We start from the raw sequence: 22,257 nt of genomic DNA, 5'->3' as shown, positions 1-22,257 counted from the left end.
TCTTTATGAGATAACCTTTTATATTAAAGTTATGTAGCTATTGGAAATATTCTTAATATATTGAAACAAGTTATTATTGGCCTAAAAATAATTGATATCAAATTGTTTTACAATTTTCATGACAGTTCTGATGAGGCTTTATCCCAGTAGGTGGGTGTAGGATACAGTTGTTTGATTCTGTATGCTGTAAATCTGATCTTTTTTACTGATGGACCCCACTATTTTTTAACCAAGATCAAATCAAGTTGATGATTACTATGTTATATTCTAAATACTATACCAGAAAATGTTATAAAGATAATACTACTAGTCCTTCCTTCTTCCTTCTTGATTTTTTTTCTTCTTAATATTTTGTTTCTCCAAAAAAATCTTACTATTATTTTGTCTAGTTTTATAAATAATACTGTGATAGTTTTAGAAGAGAAAGAAAGAAGGAAATAAGCTTTGACAGTATCTACAGTGTTTCAGGCACTTTACAAGAATTAAACACTTTAAGGATACACTGTAACATATTTAACTTTAATAGGACTGCTTGCCATCTGGGGGAAGGGATGAAGGGAGGGAGGGGAAAAGTCGGAACAGAAGTGAGTGCAAGGGATAAAGTAAAAAAAATTCTCCAGGCATGGGTTCTGTCAATAAAAAGTTATTTTAAAAAAAAGAATTAAACACTTTATAAGTATGATTTCATTTGATCTTCACAAGAGCTCTGAGTAGGTGTTATTAACAATTTTACACTTGAGGATGCTGAGACAGATAACAGAGGAAAAATAAATTGGCAAGGGTTCCCACAGATAGTAATTGACTGAGTCTGGACTCAAATTCAGTTCTCTTTGACTCCAGGCAAGACTCTTATCAGTGGATAGATAGCTACCAGCAGCAGCAATTTAACTGGCACAGCACTGAATTTGGAAATTACTTTAAATAACACTATTATTTGGCCTACGTTGTCTTAAACAAAGCACGATTAGTTAAATGGATTAAATTAATTAATTAAAACCATAATTAATGCATATTAATACTTCTACCATGGCTTAGTTCTCTAATTCTATAGAATGGTTTGTTGCAGTTTATATGACTAAATAATTGTAGTGTGTCTTGGTATGTTTCTCCCAAGAATGTTTTGTTTTGTTTTGTTTTACATTCTTTGGTGCTGTTTTTATTCAGTCATTCAACCATATCCAATTCTTCATGGCCCTGTGGACCATATTTGCTGTCTGTGGGGTTTTCGTGGCAAAAATATTGGAATGGTTTACCATTTTCTTCTCTGGTGGACTAAAGAAAATGGAGGTTAAATTACTTTCCCAGGGTTACACAGATAGTGAGGAAAGATTTAAACTCAGATTTTTCTTGATTCCTGATGCAAGGCTCTATCCACTGAGCCTAACTACCTCACTATAGTCTTCAGCTATTTTTAAATGGAATTTTTCTGTTCCTTCTTACTGGGTGTTGGTATTAATATGTAAAAAGACTAATGATTTGTTAATACATAAGAAGATTGATTTGATATATTTGATATCTTGCAATTTTGCTGGTTACTAATTTTTAAAAGTAATTTTAGTTGACATTTCAGAATTGGCTATGTAAACTTAAAAAGTGATGATTTTGTTTCTTTTTTGGTATATTTATTATCTCAATTTATTTTTCTTGTCTTGCTGCAATAGCATTTCTGGTACTATATCAAATAATGATAATAATGAATAATCTTGCTTCACAACTGATTTTATTAGAAAGGTCTCTAGCCTATTCCCATTAGAAATAATATGCTTACCATATGAAGGAAATTTCTCTTTATTCCTATATTTTTCATGTTTTAATGATAATGAATATTCAATTTTTTGAAAGGTTTTTCTGAATTTATTGCTCTGATGTGATTTTATTGTTATTGTTATTAATGTAACTCTTATTTCTGTATTTATAGTTTTCACATTTAGAACCACCTTTGCATTTTTATACAAATCCAACTTGGTAATAAGGTATTATCTATTTAAAATATTGTTGTGTACTTTTTTAAAATTTGGGGTATATTTAAAATTTGAATCAGTCCTTATTAGTGATATTGGTCTGTTGGTGGCTTTTTTCCTTTGCTTCAACTCTTTCTGGTTTGGTATTAAAAACATATTTGCATCATAGGAATAAGAACTCTCCCAATTTTTTTTTGCAATTTGTTTTCAATATGATGAATTACTCTTTGAAATTATTTTTTAAAATTACTTTTGAAATTTCATTGCTTGTTCAGTTTCTTTTTCTGAACACAGATTACTTAAATCTTCTGCTCTTTTTAATATATGATATAATATATGCTATTACTTTTTATAAATACTTATTCAGGGCATCTGTTATTAGTTTCATTGTAACAGTTGATCAGAATAACTTTAAATTATTTCCTTTATTTCTTCTCAATTTATTAGAAATTGTTTTTATTTTTTGATACTAGTAATCTGGTTTTCTTCTTTTTAAAATAAAATTATCTAATGCTCCATCTATTTTGTTATTTTTTTTAAAGGACAACTACAAAAATTGTTTCAATTTCTGTTTTTAATTTTGTTAATTTTCTTTTATGTTCAGAATTTCCATTTTGGTGTTTAATTTAATTTTTTAATTGGTTCTTTTTTTGATTTTAAAATTTTCATGCTTAGTTCATTAACTTATTCTTTCTCTTTTGTTGATGAAATTGTTTAGAGACATAAACAAGGATTGCTTTGTGTAGATAATGAAAATTTTGGAATATTGTCTCATTATTGCCATTCTTTTATGAAATTATTTCAATGATTTGTTCTTAGTTCAAAATTTTAGGTTAATTATAAATTCAATGTTTTCTAGCTTCCAATTAACTTTTAATTCTTTTTTCAACAGCCCCTTAATATAATTTTAGTGAATTATCATCATGAAATAATATTGATTTTTAAACTTTTTTATATTTGTCTATGATGTTTTTATAATCTAATTTTTCAAGAGGTCTGTGACAAATGTTTACTCTTCCAATTCTGTAATCACCAGAGATCAATCATATCTAACTCTTCTAAAATTCTATTTAAGTTCTTAACTTCTTTCTTATGTTTTTGTTTGCTTATTTGTTTTAGTTTGGTTTCTTTTTGTTTGTTTGCTAGATTTATCTAAGGCCAAAAGGAATACACGGAGGTACCCCTCTGCTTTTACTATTTCTCCCTGTAGTCAATGAAACTTTACTTTGAATATTTAGATTATCATTCAATGAATATATTAAGGTATTGAAATTAATATTGATATGTTTAAAATTAATTATTTTTATTTTAACATGATATTCTTTTCCCTGTTTATCTCTTTTGATCTAGGTAATTTTTGTGTTTATTTTTTCTGAGATCATGATTGTACTACCTGCTTTTTAAAATTCAGTTGAAATGTCACAGCTTCTTAGTTTAATCACATGAATCTTTATTTTCAAGTGCATTTCTTTAAATCAACAAATTGCTGAATTCAATTTTTAATCCATTCTGCTATCCATTTGTATTTTATGAGTGAACTCATTCCCATTTACATTCCTAGTCATGATCAGTAGTTGTTAGGTGCCTCCAGCTCATTCTCTTATACCTTTGCTTTCTGCTACTTCTTTTACCTTTACTTCTTGCATTCTCTTTATAAGGGATAAGGTGGTAAATGAGGAGTGCATTCAGCACCATTGTTCTGTTTGTCATTCAATTCCATTCTCCTGTTCCTCCTCTCTCAAATCCTAATAATAAATTGCTGATTTCTTTCCATTTAAACCCTACTTCACAATTGATCCCCAGAAATTAGAGGTTATTTTACTGAGAACTAATTCTTCTGTACCTAACCCTCCTCTAATTTCCTCCCTATTTGCTCCCTTTTATTTTCCTATTTAGTTAAATTTATTTCTACATCACTGTGTGTTTGCACATGCCAGTTCAGCTTAGTATCAATTAGGGTTATTAACATCAAAAATGGTATTTGTTAACAATGTAAGTACGATTTTTCCAGTACCAAGAGACACCCTTCTCCTCTTTACCTTCTTGGTCTCTGGGGAGATTGGGCTCAAACTTAGCCAAGCATTATCTTCAGGACATTTACTTCTAAAAGAATCATGGTCAGTGGCTGGATGAGTTCACATCTATGATACTAATGGACCAAGCAGATCACTTAGGATTCACTCTTCATCATCAGGCTGCCAATATCCTGGTATTTATTACACTCCCTATTCTCCTCATGGTTTATTTTTTTGACTTTCAAAAGTTGTAGCCTGGTCCAGTCTTTTTCATCTAATAAGAGGAAAGAATAGACATAACTGAGCTGGAAATAATAATAGAGCCATACACTCCCAGCTTTATTCCCTGGCTCTGATAAAATCCTGGGTCCAAGGTTTTAGTCCATACTTTCTCCAATGCTGATCAATCTGGCAAGATCCAAAAGTTCTGATTTCATAGTCTATCCACAATCTGCCTCCATATTATATCATTAGCAGAGCAGAATCAATTACAAAACCTGTTATTGTGCTTCAGTTGGGGAGTAGGGAACTTTCATTGTACATCATAATTGCTTTTCTGTAAACAGGATCCTTAATCTCTTCCACATGGGAGATTGTATCAGCCACCATTCCCTACACATTCTCTTACATTATCAGTTCTCTAATATTATTAGTTCTTCCATTGATTAAAAATCTATTTGCTTCCTGTAGATTTATGCTCAATTTTTAAAGTAACTCATTATTGGTTACAAGCCTTTTAATAATATATTCCAGGGTCTTTTCTCTTTTAAAGTGCAACATACCAAATTCTGTGTGGTATTGGTATATCATAATTTGACTTTTTTGGTATTTGAATTTTTTTCTGGCTATATAATTTTTTTCTTTGACCTGGAATCTCTGAAATTGAAAGTTTTCATTTTGATATCTTTTTGTCCTCTCATTATAATAGATATAGGCAATTTTCATTCATGACTTCTTGAAATATGATGTGCGGGATTTTTTTCTGGTCATAGCTTTCAGATAATCCAACGATTCTTATATTATTTCTCCTTGATCTCTTTTTGATAGGAAATATCTTACACTCAGGCCATCAAGCTGTCACAATGGACAATAGGCACTAAGCCTAAAGTCCAGAATACCTGAGTTCAAATTTGGCTTCAGATACTTACTACTTATGTGACTTTGGAAAAGCTACTTAATCTGATTTATTTCAGTTCCTCATGTATAAAATGATCTGGAAGGGGGAAAAATGGCAAACTATTCCAGCATCTTTTGCTAAGAAAACCCTAAAAGGGGATCAGCTAAAATGATTAAACAACAAACCTTTTTTTTTTTTTCAGTCTTTTGACTAGAATGCTTTTAAGTTTTCTCAGAAATTGTTATCAAATAGAGAATCCTTATCATTGTAATTAGTCTTTCTGGGTTAATTAAATACTATAATACTATCGTCATTTGTTTCTAGGTATTGGGCTTGTTTGGGCTTCTTTCAAGGCTACTCTCACACCCTACTTTCTGCAATGGATTGATCCCAGTACTCTCCACCTTTGGCCCCACTAACATTCTCCTTCAATCACCTACTGCTAGTGCCTTTCCTCTGAGACCACTTTTCATTTATACTGTATATATATATATCTTGTATATACAGTTTTTTTTTTTTAATGTTGACTCCACCATTAGAATGAAAGGCATTTTTGAGCTCACTGACCATATGTTGCTATTCCTTATAACCTCAATACTAAACACAATTTCTGGCATATAATAAGTGTTTAGTAAATGTGTACAGAATCTTAGCCAAAGGTATTTAACTAATTCCTGGGTATATCATGGTAGGAGAATTTCCCAATACTCTGTATATTCTGTATTTTCTCTGAATGAAATTCCTTTTCCTATATTTACCAATTGGATTTTTTTTCAGTAATATATAGAAAGACTATCTATATAAAGCTATATAGAGATTTTTGTGGTTTATTTTATAGCTTGCTATCTCACACTGATTTTATCTTTAATTAATCATTTTGATTATTTCCAAGATGCTCTAAACAATTTATTGCAAGTAGTAATAATTTTGTTCTTTTTTGCCTATGCATAATTCCTGAATTTCACTGATCTTATTTCTATGCTTACTATTTCTCAAACTAAATTAAGTAATAGTACTGACAGTAATATTTTTGCTTTATGCCTCTTTAAAAGGGAAATGTCTCAAGTGTTTTTAAACAACAAAAATAACTTTATTTAACCAATATCTGAGCATATATTCTCTATATTTTAAAGTTATGATATAAAAGTGTTTCCGTATCATAATAGAATTTTTTTAAAGAGTGTGCACCAAATTGCAAATCTATTTTGTACAACTTGCTATTCCTTTTAAATATATAATAAAGTTATCATGTAACTTTCTTTTTTTCCTCTTTTTTTCTTTTCTGTCAACCCTGCTCTAGAGATAGCTACTATTAGACACACAAATTTGTAATTATTATATACTACTTCATATAGTTATAAGTATATTTTACATATTATGTCATGATTATAGTATATTTATGTTTATGTATTACATAGATATATGCAAAATCATTCTATACATATTTTTATCTATCAGTTCTTTCTTTGGCTGCAGATAGCATCTCAAGTGATTCTTCATTCAACTAATGCTAGTTCTTGAGTTCTGAAAAATACTTTTATAATTCTGAAGAAAGCTCTATATAACAACAACATTTATACAGTGCTTTTAGGTTTGCAAAGCACTGTATACATAGTATTATATTTGTGCTTCACTACACTATAACTCTGCTTTTATTATTTTTATAGAATTTGCATTTACATTTTTCCTATGTTTTTTAATATTTTGTCATAAATCAATGTTGGATTTTAACCAAAGGGGTTTTTTTCTTTTTCTATTTATATAATCATATATTTTTTTCATTTTTAAAATAATTGATACTTTTCCTAATTTTGCCCCATATTAGCATTCTTATTATAAACTTAAAGTACAATCTTTTGACCATATTTCTGTAGTCTCTTTGCTAATATTTAATTTTATATTCACAATAGATATATTGTGAATATATCTGAATTTAATTTTTCCTCAAATTTCTTTTGGCTCCATGAGAATGACTGATTTTTTTTATTTCTTTATTTCATTTTTGTTTTTTTAATTACATTTCTTTACTTAAAGCTTATTTAATTCTTGTTCTAAGATTGAATTTTAATTTCTCCAATTCATTCCTTTATTCTGGATATTTTCTATTTCTTTTAAGTTATAAATTGCATTGGCATATAATTAAGCATAACTAATATTAGAAATTTTTTGCTTTATTCTCTATTCTCTTTTTTTCCCTTCTCATTTTTATGTTGGAGATTTGGTTTTCATTTCCTTTTTTATCAAATTAAATATGATTTATTTTATCAAATTAGCTATTTTCCTATTTTGTAATTTTTTTAATTCTTAATTTTATTTACTAATCCAAATAGATTAGCAGTTGTTTCCATTTCTTTTATATCTTCTTTTATTTTCAAATTTTATATTTTTATGCTTCTTTATGCTTTCTTATTTGTTGTCTTTCTATGTTGTCTATTTTTTTAGTTGCAGTTCATTGTTCTTTGCTTTTCTCTTTTAAAAAGTTGATGAATGTATTGAGATAGCTATTTTCTCTCATGAACTGCTTTGACTGCATTTCAAAAGTTTTAATGTATTGTCTCATTATCATTTTATATGATAAAATCTTTTCTATAATTTGTTCTTTGATTTATATGTACTTTAAAATTATATTATTTAATCTACATTTAAATGTGAACCTTTTTTCAAATAATATTTGTTGAGGGGGTCTAATTGTACGGTGATCTTTAAAGGATTTAATTTCATTCCTTTATACATCATAAATGTAAATCACTTAGAATTAAGTAGATTTCTTTCAATTCTTATTTAATAATTATCATAGATCTGTCACATCTAACTAATTTAAAATTTTATCCAGACATTTAAATGCTGTCTATTTTAATAGATTTGTTTAAGACGGAAAGAAGAATGTAAAACTTTCTGGCAATTATCTTTTTTTCTCTGCAATTCAATTTGGCTTTTCTTTTAGGCATTCAGAGACAACACAATGTGGTATCTTTATAACTAGCATGATTATTATTTCATTATCTACAATGCCTTTAAGCATTATGCATTTTCCATACTTATGTCTTTTAGCCATATCTAATGTTGCTGTCCTGACAAAAATCATAATGTCCCTCAGGTTTGTTGAATTTACCTGAGGCTTGACAAATTCTGTTCTGGTCCCTCAGTTTAACTCTGGGTGAATTAATATGTTTCTTCTTAAAAGCATTTTTAGATTCTGATTTTTAATCTATTTTTCACTTTCTAAAACTGTAAGTTGCAAAACATTTGAAGATATGCCTTAGTGTAAGTGCCCTTCCTTCTTCAAATTCCTTAACTTCAAATAAATCACAAGTCAAACCAAATAGTGGGATCTTAATAATAGTATTTGATTAATTGATTGATCTAACAAATGAAAATTTGTAGAGAGAATTCATCCCCTGTTACTCCAAATGGCCAATGACACAGTTCAGGTTGATTCTCTGGATGTGAATGTATTTTTTCCTTTCTTAATTTAAAGAATTAACAAAGGGTTTTTTTTTCAGTTGTGTCCAATTCTTCATAATTCTTTTGAGGGCTTTCTTGACAAAGACACTGCAGTGGTTTGCCATTTTTTTTTTCCAGTACATTTTACAGATGTAGAAACTGAGGCAAATAAGGTTTATTTACCCAAAGTCCCACAGCTGGTAAGTATCTAAAGCCAGATTGAATTCATGAAGATGCTCTCTGACTCCAATGCTCTGGCCACTATACCACCTAGCTACCTTTTTAAAAAGGACAAATTAATAATAGTATTTTATTGATAAAATTATAATAGCTTATGTCCCCTGAAGACATAATTCCCTCAGTTATCCAGAGACTGGAATCTCTGATCTATCTTAAATTCTGTGCATATTTCAACTTATCATTATACCTACCTTCAACCTCTTTGCTTTTCCAACAAGGTAAAGTATACAGCATTCATGAAAGGGAAAATCCAAAATGAGGATAAGGCACAATTTAAGGAAATACAGAGAAACAAGCATATAAAAAGTCTGATAAAAAAATCAAACATGGGAGGAAGAGAGGTTGAAAAATTTTTTCCGGAACTTACTTATTTTTCTCAGAGAGAGAACCATGGCATAGACATTTCTTTGTGAACAGAGGTTTAACCACAAAGACTCTATATATATTACAAAATAGCTATATATTTCTCACTATCGCTCCCTTACTTTCCCTCCTTCTCCTTATATATGGGCGATCATGACAACATAACTAGCATTGCTGCCATTCTACTCCTGATTACTGCTGCCTTAGTCTCTGCCTTTGTCCTTCCCCCCTTTCCTTATCCCTTCAATCCAGTATAAAACTTTCTGGAAGATCAGTCAGTAGAGTACTGAAATAATGTATAACAAAGTTGGAAAGGTCTAATGATACCAGATTATAAAGAATTTCATAAGCTAATGGTACCATATCTTAAGGTCCCTGTATTTTGTTGACAGGGGACTTAACATGGACAGAACTTTGCTAATGGAAAATCATTTTGATATTAAGATAAATTGAAGAAGGAAGAGACTTGAGACAGGAAAATATATTATGAGGCTACAGCAATACTCCAGATGAGATAGGGGCTTGAACCAAAGTGATAAATATGTGAGTGATGAGATAAGGGCAGTTGTAAGCTATTATAAAGGTTGAAATGAAAACACTTTGCACCTGAATTAATATGTGAAATATGATCCCATTGGAAATTATCATATTCACTGTACATTTAATGTATATCAAGATATTTCTAGTACATTTTTATAAATTATATTCCCTGAAAATCAAGTTTAATAAAAGCCAAATATCTCATCTATGTTGACCATTTTCTTAAACATAGGAGATTTCTAACATAAAAATTCAGATTATGTCCAAAATTTAAAATATCAATTGCTATGAGACTTCAGCATTGATTAATATTATTACTTACATCTTTCTTGCAATAAAACTGTACTCAGAAGAAATACAATCAAAATTTCCATAGTGGTCCATATCTACTTTTCAGCCATAAAGAACTAAGTTCTATTAACTTTTAAATTATAGATTCATAAGATTATAGTTTTAGAGTTGTTGGGGACCTTAGAAGTCTTTTACTTAAATCCCCTTATTTTATAATTCTGGAATTATTTGTGTGCTTTTTATCCAGAAAAATCCTTGAGGTCAATCAACCAAAAAGCATACTCTGTCAGACATTGAAAACAGTTTCAGTTTCTGATCTCTACCAAGGAAAACAATGTTGAAAACATTGACCAAAAGTAAGTCTATAGTTCTGTTACACTGAAAATGAAGAGCTTCACAGTAGTCTGAAAGTCACTGAATCCAACAACAATCTGCTGAACCTCTAACCAGAGAAGCATCTTATTCAGACCCAAATCTCTGAATCAGGAACTTGTAGAGCTTGAAACCAGAAGAGTAGTCAATTGACTTTGCTTTGGATCACATCACTTTCAGAGCACTGAAAACTCATAGGTCTTCAGCCTAAACTATCCTTGAGATCATGGAATCATGTGACAAGACTCCAAGAAAGTTGTGAAAAAGGAACAAAGAGGACAAAAGTTCAGCTTAAACATTATCTCAAAAGTATGCAGAGCCTGGACCCTAATATAAAATCCAAAGTTACTAAATAGGTTGAAATAATGAGCAAACAAATTACAAAATAAAATCAGTCTCAGTACCTTGAAACTTGAGTTAGAGTTTTGAGTTTAATCTGAATTTTTTGTGTTAGAAACTTATTTTTAAGAAAAGTTTCCATTATGGTCTATGATACAAACTTTCTATATGTGGCTTTTCCTTATCCCTTCAGTTGCCAGTAACCTCCTTATACAAAACCACAAAAAGCCACTTACTTTGTATATATTTTGTATTTAATTATAGACTTTAGAGTCATGATGGACTTCAACCTCAGGCTCAAGTCCAGAACTGAGTCCCTACTCGGCTCCGAAGATTAGAGCCTCATAGCTACTGTTTGCTTCTGATCTTGTTGCTTGCTCAGTACATCTGGAGCCTGATTGCTCATCTCCATCACACCCTAAACAAAGGATCCCTCTTGAATTTGCCCTAAATCTGTGACACACTCCTGAATGGTGAGCAATAGTGCTGTCAGATAAAATCTGTCCCCATATCCTGCACTAGTTCAGGGACCCCCAAGACATCTTTCTACACTGGTGCTTCCTTCCATGTTACATAACCTCAGTCTTCCTCTAAGCCTTGGGAACTGAAATAATCTGGGCACCTCACTTTTGGCCAGATCCTGTCCCCAGTACCTCCAGGTCTCTATGGCTTTCATTTCTAATCTTGCCTGGAAAGATTACTTACTTGTAACTCTTTCTTGGATTTTCCAATCAGAATTCAGCCTGGTACATTTTCTAATTCTTTGTGGAGGAGGTGTGATGGAAGAGCTGAGCTATGAATATATCTTCTACCATTTTGACTCCTTATTTTATGGCTCTCTAAAAGAAACCTAAGATTTTTTAGCATTATACTAAACCCAGTAGATCTTCTTCAGATAAATTGTTTTCTAGCCATAACTCCGTTATCTTGTTTTCGTAACCTATTTTTGTCTATAAGAATAACATAAGATTTTACATTTTTATCTATTAAGTTTAATCTTATTAGACTCTGTCTTACATCCGAGCTTATAGCAGTATTTGTTTTGGAATGCTTAGTATCAAACAAATGAGCCAACTTTGAGGCACCTGAAAATTTGATGGATATGTCATATATCCTTTTATTCATTATCCAAATCACTGATTAAAATGTTGAAAAAAAATGCCAAAATTACTTTAAATGTTAGTACTATTTTAACATTTTATCTATCTATATTTTATCTATACTATAGTACTATTTTAACATTTTATCTATATATTGGTTGTTAAGTAGTCCAATATATAGATAAAATGTTGGGTCTGGAGTCAGAAAGACTAATATTCCTGAGTTTAAATCACTAATTGTGTGACCCTGAGCAAGTCACTTAACCAGATTTTCCTCAGTTTTCTGTAAAACGAGTTATAAAAGGAAATTGCAAGTATCTTTGCCAAGAAAGCCCAAATGACAAGAGTCATACATGACCAAAATGATTCAACAACAAACTGTACTAATTACTAAGGGGATAGTTCATAGGCTATATAAAATAATAACAAAATATTTGAAGAAAGAAAAAAGTCCTTCAGTCCCAATATAAATAATAAAATAAAAATTAGAATGTAGGGAGAATAACATTTTCTGGCACCAAATTATAAAATTATAGTAATAAAAATGAGTTAGTATTTTTAACAAATAAAGATCAAATTAGTGAAATAAGTTGCATAAGAAAGAATATGAAACAAACTCAGTAATTCATTACTGGTAAACAAAGGGGCATAAATTACCTGAAAAAGAGCTGCTAGGAAGAACTAGCTAATTAATCTGGAAAGCAATTTACAGAAATTTGGTTTATATTAACAATTTATACCATATACCATCATAAGCACAAATTGAAAAAAATAATTTGAATATTCAAGAACACATCATAAAAAATTAAAAGAGAATGTATTATAAAGGCACATTTCACAGATATGAAAATATCTTTACCAAGCAACTGATTAAGTAAATCAGAAAAGATAAAGTAATTTTCCTTATATTAAATTTATAAGTTTTGTAAAAGCAAAATTAATATTTTGTTTGGGAAATGATGTTTGAATGAATATCTCTGAAATGGGTCTAGGGATGAATGGTGAAAAACAATTTCAAAGAAAATAATTGCAAACTATTAATAACCTTGTGAAAGATAATTTTCAATCACTAATAATAAGAAAAATACAAATCAAAACAATTCTGAGGCAATTGACAAAGTAAATTGACAAAGATGGCAGAAAAACTGAAAACAAAATAAATATGTGCCCATCAAATGGAGAATGTCTATTCTAGTCATGATACAGGAATATAATTACTATACAATGTTATTATGCAACAAAAATGATCAATATAAAGAAATATATTTAAAAGTAAGAATAATATATAAAAAAAATATATCAAGCTGTCAGATTCTGGGTAATCCTGATTATTGCTGCTTGATATTTGAATTGTTTTTGTCGGGCAGTTTGCAGGATTTTTTCCTTGAAATTATATAGTTCTGGAGTTTTGCAACAATATTCTTTGGGATTTTCCTTGTGGGGTCTCTTTCCAAAGGTGATCGATGGATTCTTTCAATGAATATTTCTCCCTCTGTTTCTAGAATAATCGGGGCAGTTTTCCTTAATGATCTCTTGAAGAACATTATCCAGCCTCTTTTTTTTGGTCATAGTCTTCAGGTAGACCAATAATTTTAAAATTATCTCTTCTGGATCTATTTTCCAGGTTGGCTGTTTTTCCAAAGAGGTATTTTACATTTTCTTAAATGTAATTGTTTCATTCTTTTTAGTTTGTATGACTGATTCTTGATGTTTCATAGAATTATCAGCTTCCATTTGCTTTGTTCTAGTTTTTAATGCGTGATTTTCTTCAATTAGTTTTTGTATCTCTTTTTCCAGTTGGTTAATTCTACTTTTGAAGATGTTGTTTCTTTAGTGGATTTTTTTTTTTTTTGCATTTGGTTAATTGTATTTTTTTTTAAGAATTTTCTTCCTTTTCTAAGCTGTTGACTCTCTCTTACATAATTCTCATTTCTTTTCTCATTTTTCTTCTATCTCTAACATTTGCTTTTTAAAGTCTTTTATTAGCATTTCCAAGAAGCCTCTTTGAGTTTGAGACCAGTTCATATCGTTCTGAGATTTCCTTTGTTGACATTTTGTTTTTGTCTGAATTGGTGTTTTGGTCTTCCCTATCACCATAGTAGCTTTTTATGGTCAAGGTTCTTTTCTGTTTCTTGCTCATTTTCTTTCCTTTTCTTTTGCTATTTCTTCTTCTTTTTGCTTTTATGAACAAGCTCTATCCCTGAGATAAAGGGAGTACTGTCCCAAGCTTTCTGTGCAGCTCTGAGCCTTGGCTTTGAGTACAGGGGCTCTTGGTATTTGCAGAGGGTAGCTTTATCTACTCTTTCCAGGAAACAGACTGGTTTCCTAGACTTTGCCTTCTAAGCTGGTACTGGAAGCTGCTCTACTGGTCTGCTCCTCCATTGATCCCAGGATTGAAGGTCTTAGTGGCTGATTTACTCTAATTAAGACCCTCTCATCAGCTTTCCCAAAGTCTATCTAAACTGGTCTAAACACCCTTTTCACCCCAGTAAAATTGACTTTTTTTGAAATTTTTCCAATCTATCTTGAGCTGGAGAGAGGTTTCATTCCATCAGACTTTGTTCAGAGACTTGGTTTCACATAGTTTTTGAGGGAAACTGGGAGGGCTCAAACAGCTTCCTGGCTTCATTCTGCTGTCTTCCTAACTTTTGTCTTGCCATTGAATTTTGATGACTCTGGAAGAGACTAAGGATGACAACTTTATGCAACTCTGCCCCACTAAAATGTGATTCACATCACCCTGTGTTTTCATTGGTTCTCTTTTAAAATGAAAAGAAACAACTGTGAAGGAAATGATAATAGTATTTAAGAATTAAACAACCTAACAAAAAAATCTATAAAATATAATTTAAATATGTATATAAATACAATATATCTGCAAAAGTTTTTTTTTTTTTTAAATCTGAAAAGGGAGGGGAAGTGTTGATATGGATTATATGATTGTGTGAGAAAACAGTCTAAAAGCCAGTTTGGCTGAATTATAGAGCATGTAAAGAATCAGGAATCAAAAGACTTAAGATCAAATCTTACCTTTGATACCTACTAATTACATAAAGTCATCAAATCATTTCATCTCTCTGGATCCCAGTTCCCTCATCTGTAAAATGAAGAAGTATTCTAGGTGATCTCCTAGATCTTTTCTAATTCTTAACATTCTATGACAAATTATTTCAGACTTAAAATTCTTCACTATCCCTTACCCAACCATTAACTGAATTGCACCTATGATTGTTACAATTTCTCTTGACACTTGCCCCTACCAGGAATCTCCTAGCATTTTTACCGTGCACTGACCTTCCTAAGGGATTTTCCTGTTTTAGGAAAGCTGTCTGGTATCTTATATGGATATATGTTAAGCCAAAATAAAAGCTTTTTCAGCACAGGTATTATATTTCTAAAGGTTTCACAAGTGCTACTCCAATATTTTATTGTGACATAAAAGATGGTCCTAGATTCTCAAATACTCTCCAAATTTAATGTAAAGTCTGGTAGGTCCTATAATCTAGAAAGACCTTGAGCACAGCCCTCTCAATGAATGTCTGTGATCCAAGAGTTTTTCCAAGATTGGAGAAGTTCATCAATAGGATGATGTTTTGGATTTATAGATTATTTAGACAACTCCCTCATTTTACAGATGAGGAAACTGAGAAGATCCAGAAAGGTGAAATGATTTGATGATTTCATGTAACTAGTAAGCATCAAAATTTAAGACTTGATCTCAAGTCTTCTGGTTCTGGGTTCTTCACATGCTCTATAGGTTAGCCAAATTGGCCCTCATACTTTTAAACCTGAATGCAATCTTGATTCTGTCATTTACTATCAATTTGGTATCATTTAATCTCTCTGAATCTTAGTTTGCTCAAGTGTAGATGAATGGCATTGAGCATGGAGCTAATGACCTTTAAGTATCTTTCCATTTCTGAATTTATAATATTGCTAACAAAACTTTGGCAACCATGTGATAATCTATTTTTTTGTATTATAGAAAAATAGTCTACAAAAATGTAGAAGGATTGTGATAAATACATAGTGAGGACAAACCAATGTTCAATAGATAAATGTCGAAGTTATCTTTAAAGTTTGAAATATGATAATAATAGATTTGCATGTTATCTGCCAATGTCCTTGTTATCTTAATTCATCAATTAATATTCCAAGTAAAAAGTATTGATTGCACAATATCCAGAAAAGTAAAGTAAACGCAAAATAATGAAGAGATATGTTAATGTCCTCAAGAAGCTTATCATTTAACAGTGTTTCCTTCTACTTATATTCTTATTCAGTGTGCAAATTCAAATCTCTGATAAACATAAGTAATGGTTATACAGATGTGAACCCATAACATAGGAAATGATAGCTGGACTCAATTCATAAGTTAATTTTTTACATTATCTTTTATTTATCTTCAGGAGTCTCAATTACTGATTCCAGGAGTTGACATTCAGAGCCATATCTAGTTATGGCACCAATCAGAACCATTTATTAAGTATTACAACAATATGCTAGGCATAGTACTAAGTATTGAAAATGTGAATACAAACAGAAAAAAACACAAAAATCTTAAATTCTAATGGAGGAAGATAACACATAAAAGGTAGCTGAAAGAAAGAAGCACAATACAGTAGAGGAAGTCTGCAGCACAACCTGAAGAGGAATGGGACATGGCTGGCCTGGGTGCCCTCCTTAAAAGCAGGTTCTGAAAGGAGCCATCCAATCAAAAGCAAAGGCTGAAGAGGGGAAGAGTACTTCCAAAGGGTGAATTACATGGTTGCAATGAGGCTTCAGGATGGAAATATAGGATACAAAGAAGAGGTCCAAAGAAGAGAACACCAACAAAACACATGGCAAACTAAAACTGTTAAGTGCCCTCATATAAACTTTTTAAGGTAAATGCATTTGCATTGCATTAGAGAGATTGTGGGGAGAAACTTTGAACCTCAAGTAAAAAAAAGGCCCTATTGATAGAGAATAAAGTATCACAAAGCTAGCAGAGGATTCCAGTTTTAACTATTTTTGCTAATATAATGCTAAGCTCAATTAATGGCACAAACATCAAGAACTTTCAAAATTTAAACACGTTAGGACAAATCACTCATCTATCCATTCATTAAAATTGCTAAGATAATCAATATATTATCTGGGATAAATTGTGAGCTTTTGTGCATGTAACAATGGCATGGTGGCTAGAGCTCTAGATATGGAGTCAAGAAAACCTGAATTCAAATCTGGATTCAAACACTTATATAACTGTATAACCTGGACAAGTCATATAATTTTTACCTGCCTTGATGTCCTAATTAATGAAAAAAATTCTTCATCTGTAAAATTAATACACCCCAGGGTAGTTAATTAAATTAATTAGGTAATTAATATTTATTAAATTAAATTAGATAATTTTTAATTAAAATTAAATAAGATAATATTTGTAAATATCTTTGCAAACCTGAAAGTACTATATTATCATTATTACTATATGCACTTACTATATATACATATGCACATATGTAATGTAGTTAGATGACTTGAAAGTTCCTTTTTAATTCTAAGATTATATAATTTTATAATTTAGGAAAATTAATGTCATATCTTAATGAATTAGAGGAAGGAAAGAAAAGGGAGAGATTAGTCCAAATACCTTGAAGTGAAATCTCTCAATAAGGCAGTCTTAGCAACCAAAACTTAATCCTAATCAAATCACTGGGGTAAACGATCTAAATTTAATCCTTCTCAATCTCTAGGGTAAACTTAATCTAAATCTGAACCACCCAATTCCTTGGGGAAAATTTGATCTAAACCATCTCAATCCCTGGGTCAAACAATCTAACAATACTACATTATACTACATTAGTAACCATGTAAATAGCATTTGTGGTCACTGCAAAATTTATTTAATATCCAAAAACAACCAACCAGCAGTTTTTCTTTTCTTCTCTTCAAATCCCAGCTAATGTCCTGGAGGGAGATTCAATGGAACAGGATGTAGAAAGTCCAGTAACCATTCACCAGCCAAAATTGCCTAAGCAAGCCAGAGATGATCTGCCAAAACACATCAGCAGAGACCGAGCTAAAAGAAAAATCCAGAGGTACGTGAGGAAAGATGGAAAGTGCAATGTTCACCACGGCAATGTGAGGGAGACCTACCGTTACCTGACTGATATCTTCACAACCTTAGTTGATCTGAAATGGAGGTTCAACCTGTTGATCTTTGTTATGGTTTACACAGTGACATGGCTCTTCTTCGGCATGATCTGGTGGCTTATAGCTTATATCCGAGGAGATATGGACCATATAGAGGACCCCACATGGACTCCATGTGTCACTAACCTCAATGGGTTTGTCTCAGCTTTTTTATTCTCAATAGAGACAGAAACTACCATTGGTTATGGCTACCGAGTCATCACAGACAAGTGTCCTGAAGGAATTATCCTCCTTTTAGTGCAGTCTGTGTTGGGGTCTATAGTCAATGCATTCATGGTAGGCTGCATGTTTGTAAAAATATCGCAGCCTAAGAAGAGGGCAGAGACCCTGGTTTTTTCTACTCATGCAGTAATCTCCATGCGGGATGGGAAGCTTTGCCTGATGTTCCGGGTGGGGGACCTTAGGAATTCCCACATCGTTGAGGCTTCAATTAGAGCCAAGTTGATCAAATCTAAACAGACCACAGAAGGAGAGTTCATACCACTGAACCAGACAGATATCAATGTGGGTTATTACACAGGGGATGATCGGCTGTTTCTCGTGTCACCGTTGATCATTAGCCATGAAATTAATCAACAGAGTCCTTTTTGGGAGATCTCCAAAGCTCAGCTGCCCAAAGAGGAACTAGAAATTGTTGTGATCCTAGAAGGAATGGTGGAGGCAACAGGTAAGAAGGTTCTTTATATTCTTGGGCTTTTGTGATCTCTGTTTTCATGCTTTAAAATGAGCAGATGTGATTAGTTCCTAAGAAAACTCATGATTTAAATGTAAACTGGGCATCAAATTCTGAACTCTAACACTAATCTTTTTTTTTTTTATATAATTCTTTTACTAAAGAAACAATTCTAGGACCTAAAATCTATCAACAGAAGACAAAAGTAAACATTGCTTTAAAAGAAATGGCATGTGCATGTTTTCAAGTTGAAATTTTCCCATCATCTCCTCTTACAAAAAGTGTATCTGTCATTTTGAAATTATCAAAAAATTCTGCTCTCAAATATTTTCTAGAAACTTTTTCTGGTTCACTTATTATTATTATTATTATTATTATTATTTTGCTGAGGCAATTGGGGTTAAGTGACTTGCTCAGGATCACACAGCTAGGAAGTATTAAGTGTCTGAGGCCAGATTTGAACTCAGGTCCTCCTGATTTCAGGGTTGGTGCTCTATCTACTGCATTACCTAGTTGCCCTTGTTAATACCTTTCAAAACAATTTCAGATTGAATTTGGCAAAACAATTTATCTGGCTTCCTCTAAAAGACTTAACTTCTTTCTAGGTTAATAATAAATGAACCAGGGGCAGCTAGGTGGTGAAGTGGATAGAGCACAAGCCCTGAAGTCAGGAGAACATGAGTTCAAATCTGGCCTCAGACACTTATACTTCCTAGCTGTGTGACCCTGGGCAAGTCACTTAACCCCAATTTCCTCAGCAAAAGAAAAAAAAGAAAAAAGAAAAAGAAAGATGTTAACAATCCCCTTAGTATGCCATATGCATACTATAATCTATTCAAAGAGAATGGAAGAATAACTCTAGTCTACTGTCTCCCTCCCAAATCTACCTATTGAATTCTCAAGAAACATTATTGAATAGGAAGGCATATATAAAACTGAACATTGACTAAATGTCCTCACCAAGAAAGAAGAATTATAAAATTAAGTGATGATAATATTATTTATATTTCTATTGATATAATCTATTTAAAGTAATCTTTCATTAAGGCTTTAAGTGCGTAAGTAGCAAAACTGTATTTGAATTTTTAAAGTTTAAATTCTACTCATAACATACTCTCTAATCGGGTTCATTCTTGAATCTTCATTTTACTTCTGTTGGTATTAATTATTTGGTTTAAGAAAACTTTCATTAAAGCAACAAGTAAAGGACTAAGCAAAAATGTATTTGAATTATATAAGTATGAATTCCACACATTTTATGCTTCCCAATAAGGTTCAGTCAATATTTGTCCAGATTGGTACCCATAATAAAGGCATATATTTTCTTAACTGAACCAATATGATTGTCCTTCGCATCCATTGGGACTCAATGGATCAATTCATTCTAGGCTGATTAGGTCCCCAAAGGACTGACTACCACTTTCTAGAGGGAATACTCTAAGGAGTAGGCATGCAGGTGGTTCTCATTCTAAAAATAGTTCATCTGTCTTGTAAAGGAATTCCTCAATCTAGAGGTCCCAAGATCCTCTCAGAGAATAATTCCTCCCACTTTCCCTGGAAGTAAAAAAAAAAAAAAAAATCCAGAGGCAAGGCTAGAAGAAAAGGTTTCATTATGATAAACTGTCAATTGCCAAGTAGATAACAAAGACCAATTTAAAGGTAAAATTACTGGATGTAAAAGGAGTCTATCAGATGAGACTGCTCCACTATTTTCCTTATTTAGGAGGTTGAATAATAAGAACAAGATGTCAGATAATTTTGAAGAGAATGTCAATCTTTGGGTCCTCAGGAATTGCCAAAAATCAGATTTGTACAAGTAAAGAATGTTTTCTCTGTAGTTAATCCTATTGGAATATGCTACTGGGCCCGGAGGTCTCTAAGAGATTGGAAGCCTCATTCTGAATAGAATAAAATACAAAATGAGGGTATGTCTCTATTTACACAACAACACAACAACAAAGCTCTATTTTTTTACTTCTAAGATTATTTTTTCCCCCTCAGGAGAGATTAAAAAAAAAACCCACTAATAGCATACAGGTTTTATTCATTTCTTCCACAGTCCTCACAGAAATGCTTCTTAACAATTAATCAATAAATCCAGTTCTTTAGCAAAAAGTGTTTACTCAAAGGGGATAGAAAAAATAGTATAGTAATTCCAAAACATTTCCCTCAACATTAGATATGCACTCTCCTACAAATAAACTTAATATGAAGGAAGGTGTTAATAAATATCATGAATTTAAAATAGAATGTTAGTGAAGTATGAATATAACATATGTGGCCAATGCATCTCTAAAGTATGGAGCTTTAAATAAAGCATTTAAGCCAATTAATAAAGTTTGAAATTTCAAGACCTTAATTTCCTTTCCATCTTGAAGATTCGCATTAAGTTTCCTTTTTCTTTAAAGGATGCCATAGATGACATACTCATATACGTGAATTCATCTACTGTAGTATTCAGCTAGGTTCTTCTTAGGGCACAGAATTTCCATAAAAAGAACAACTGAACTAGGGTGCAGTGTCCAGAAGAATGGGACCGCTTGGCTGGATGGATCAGGTTGCTGTGCCTGCTCACTATCTGGCCCTACTCCTGGGGTCTTGGCTAGATAGGTCAAACTTTCACCAGATAGTGGCTGCTGTTTAGAGCCAGAGAGATTGCCACTATGTTCAGTTTTGAGGGTTAGCATGTTCTTTTCACCTGGAATGCTTGCTCTTTTTTATCTAGAACAAAGACTAGTTAATTTTAACTTAGGACCTATTCCATCTTTTAAATCCTGATAACCTTAATTTTGAAGTTATTTTTTACCTCCAAGTAGGAAATTTTTTAAACGGCTTGCCTTCCCTACGGAACAACTCTTAAGCCACTGCACCTTGCTCTTTTGGAAATAGTTAAGTTAGTGTCTAGACGCATTGGTATGTAACCTAAGCCCTGGAGGCAATGCCATTGTCTGGCTGGTCTCTTCATTAGCATGAAAACTCCCAACTTTTTTAGGATGTCAGAAGATCTGTTTTTCATCAGAAGACTGGCTATCTTATTTATATTTCTATGTCTCTTTATTGTAGCCCCTATAGACCATCAATCATATTTTGCTCTAGTTTCTCTGGGGCATCCTCTCTTGAAGAAGTATAAACAGAATTCATTGTTATTTTTTTATTTTTTAATTGTTCTTCCCTGTTCCAAATGTGAACTTTAACTTTTAAAAAACCTTTCCCTTATTGCTTGTAAGCTTTCAAAGTCAGCATGCATCATACAAAAATAATGTCCATGCTTCAATATATCCCTGGAAAAGTTTGAACATAACATCACATTATTTTGGAACAAAAAATATCATGTTAGTGGTTATTTCATGGAACTGAAGAATATTAAGTAATAAATCTAGAGTCCTTAGTCCTTAGATGTTTTAGAGACCAACACCCTGATTTTGCATATGAGCAAACTTGATGCCCAAGGTCACACAGGTAATAAATAACAAAATGAGAACTGAACTCAGGTTTTATGAATTCAAATTTAATGTTCTTTCCATTATACCACAATTTGTCACAGGATGTTTGGAGAAAAAAATTATAAATGTTAAAGTAATATATAAATATAATCCTTATTGTT

General features: G+C 31.7%; 1 protein-coding gene across 1 annotated transcript in view; it reads left to right on the top strand.

The window, feature by feature from the left end:
• KCNJ6 (potassium inwardly rectifying channel subfamily J member 6) overlaps window positions 1–22,257 on the top strand; it is a 180,080-nt gene that overhangs the window by 81,043 nt on the left and 76,780 nt on the right. Inside the window, exon 3 of the mRNA XM_051984869.1 lies at window positions 17,727–18,647. Within this exon, the coding sequence (XP_051840829.1) occupies window positions 17,727–18,647 (921 nt within the window). The remainder of the gene's footprint in view (window positions 1–17,726; window positions 18,648–22,257) is intronic.

The sequence above is a fragment of the Antechinus flavipes genome, chromosome 3, assembly GCF_016432865.1.
Source record: "Antechinus flavipes isolate AdamAnt ecotype Samford, QLD, Australia chromosome 3, AdamAnt_v2, whole genome shotgun sequence".
NCBI classification, from domain to species: domain Eukaryota; kingdom Metazoa; phylum Chordata; class Mammalia; order Dasyuromorphia; family Dasyuridae; genus Antechinus; species Antechinus flavipes.
Note: the sequence above shows the minus strand (reverse complement) of the source record. Positions and strands in the feature narration are given on the sequence as shown.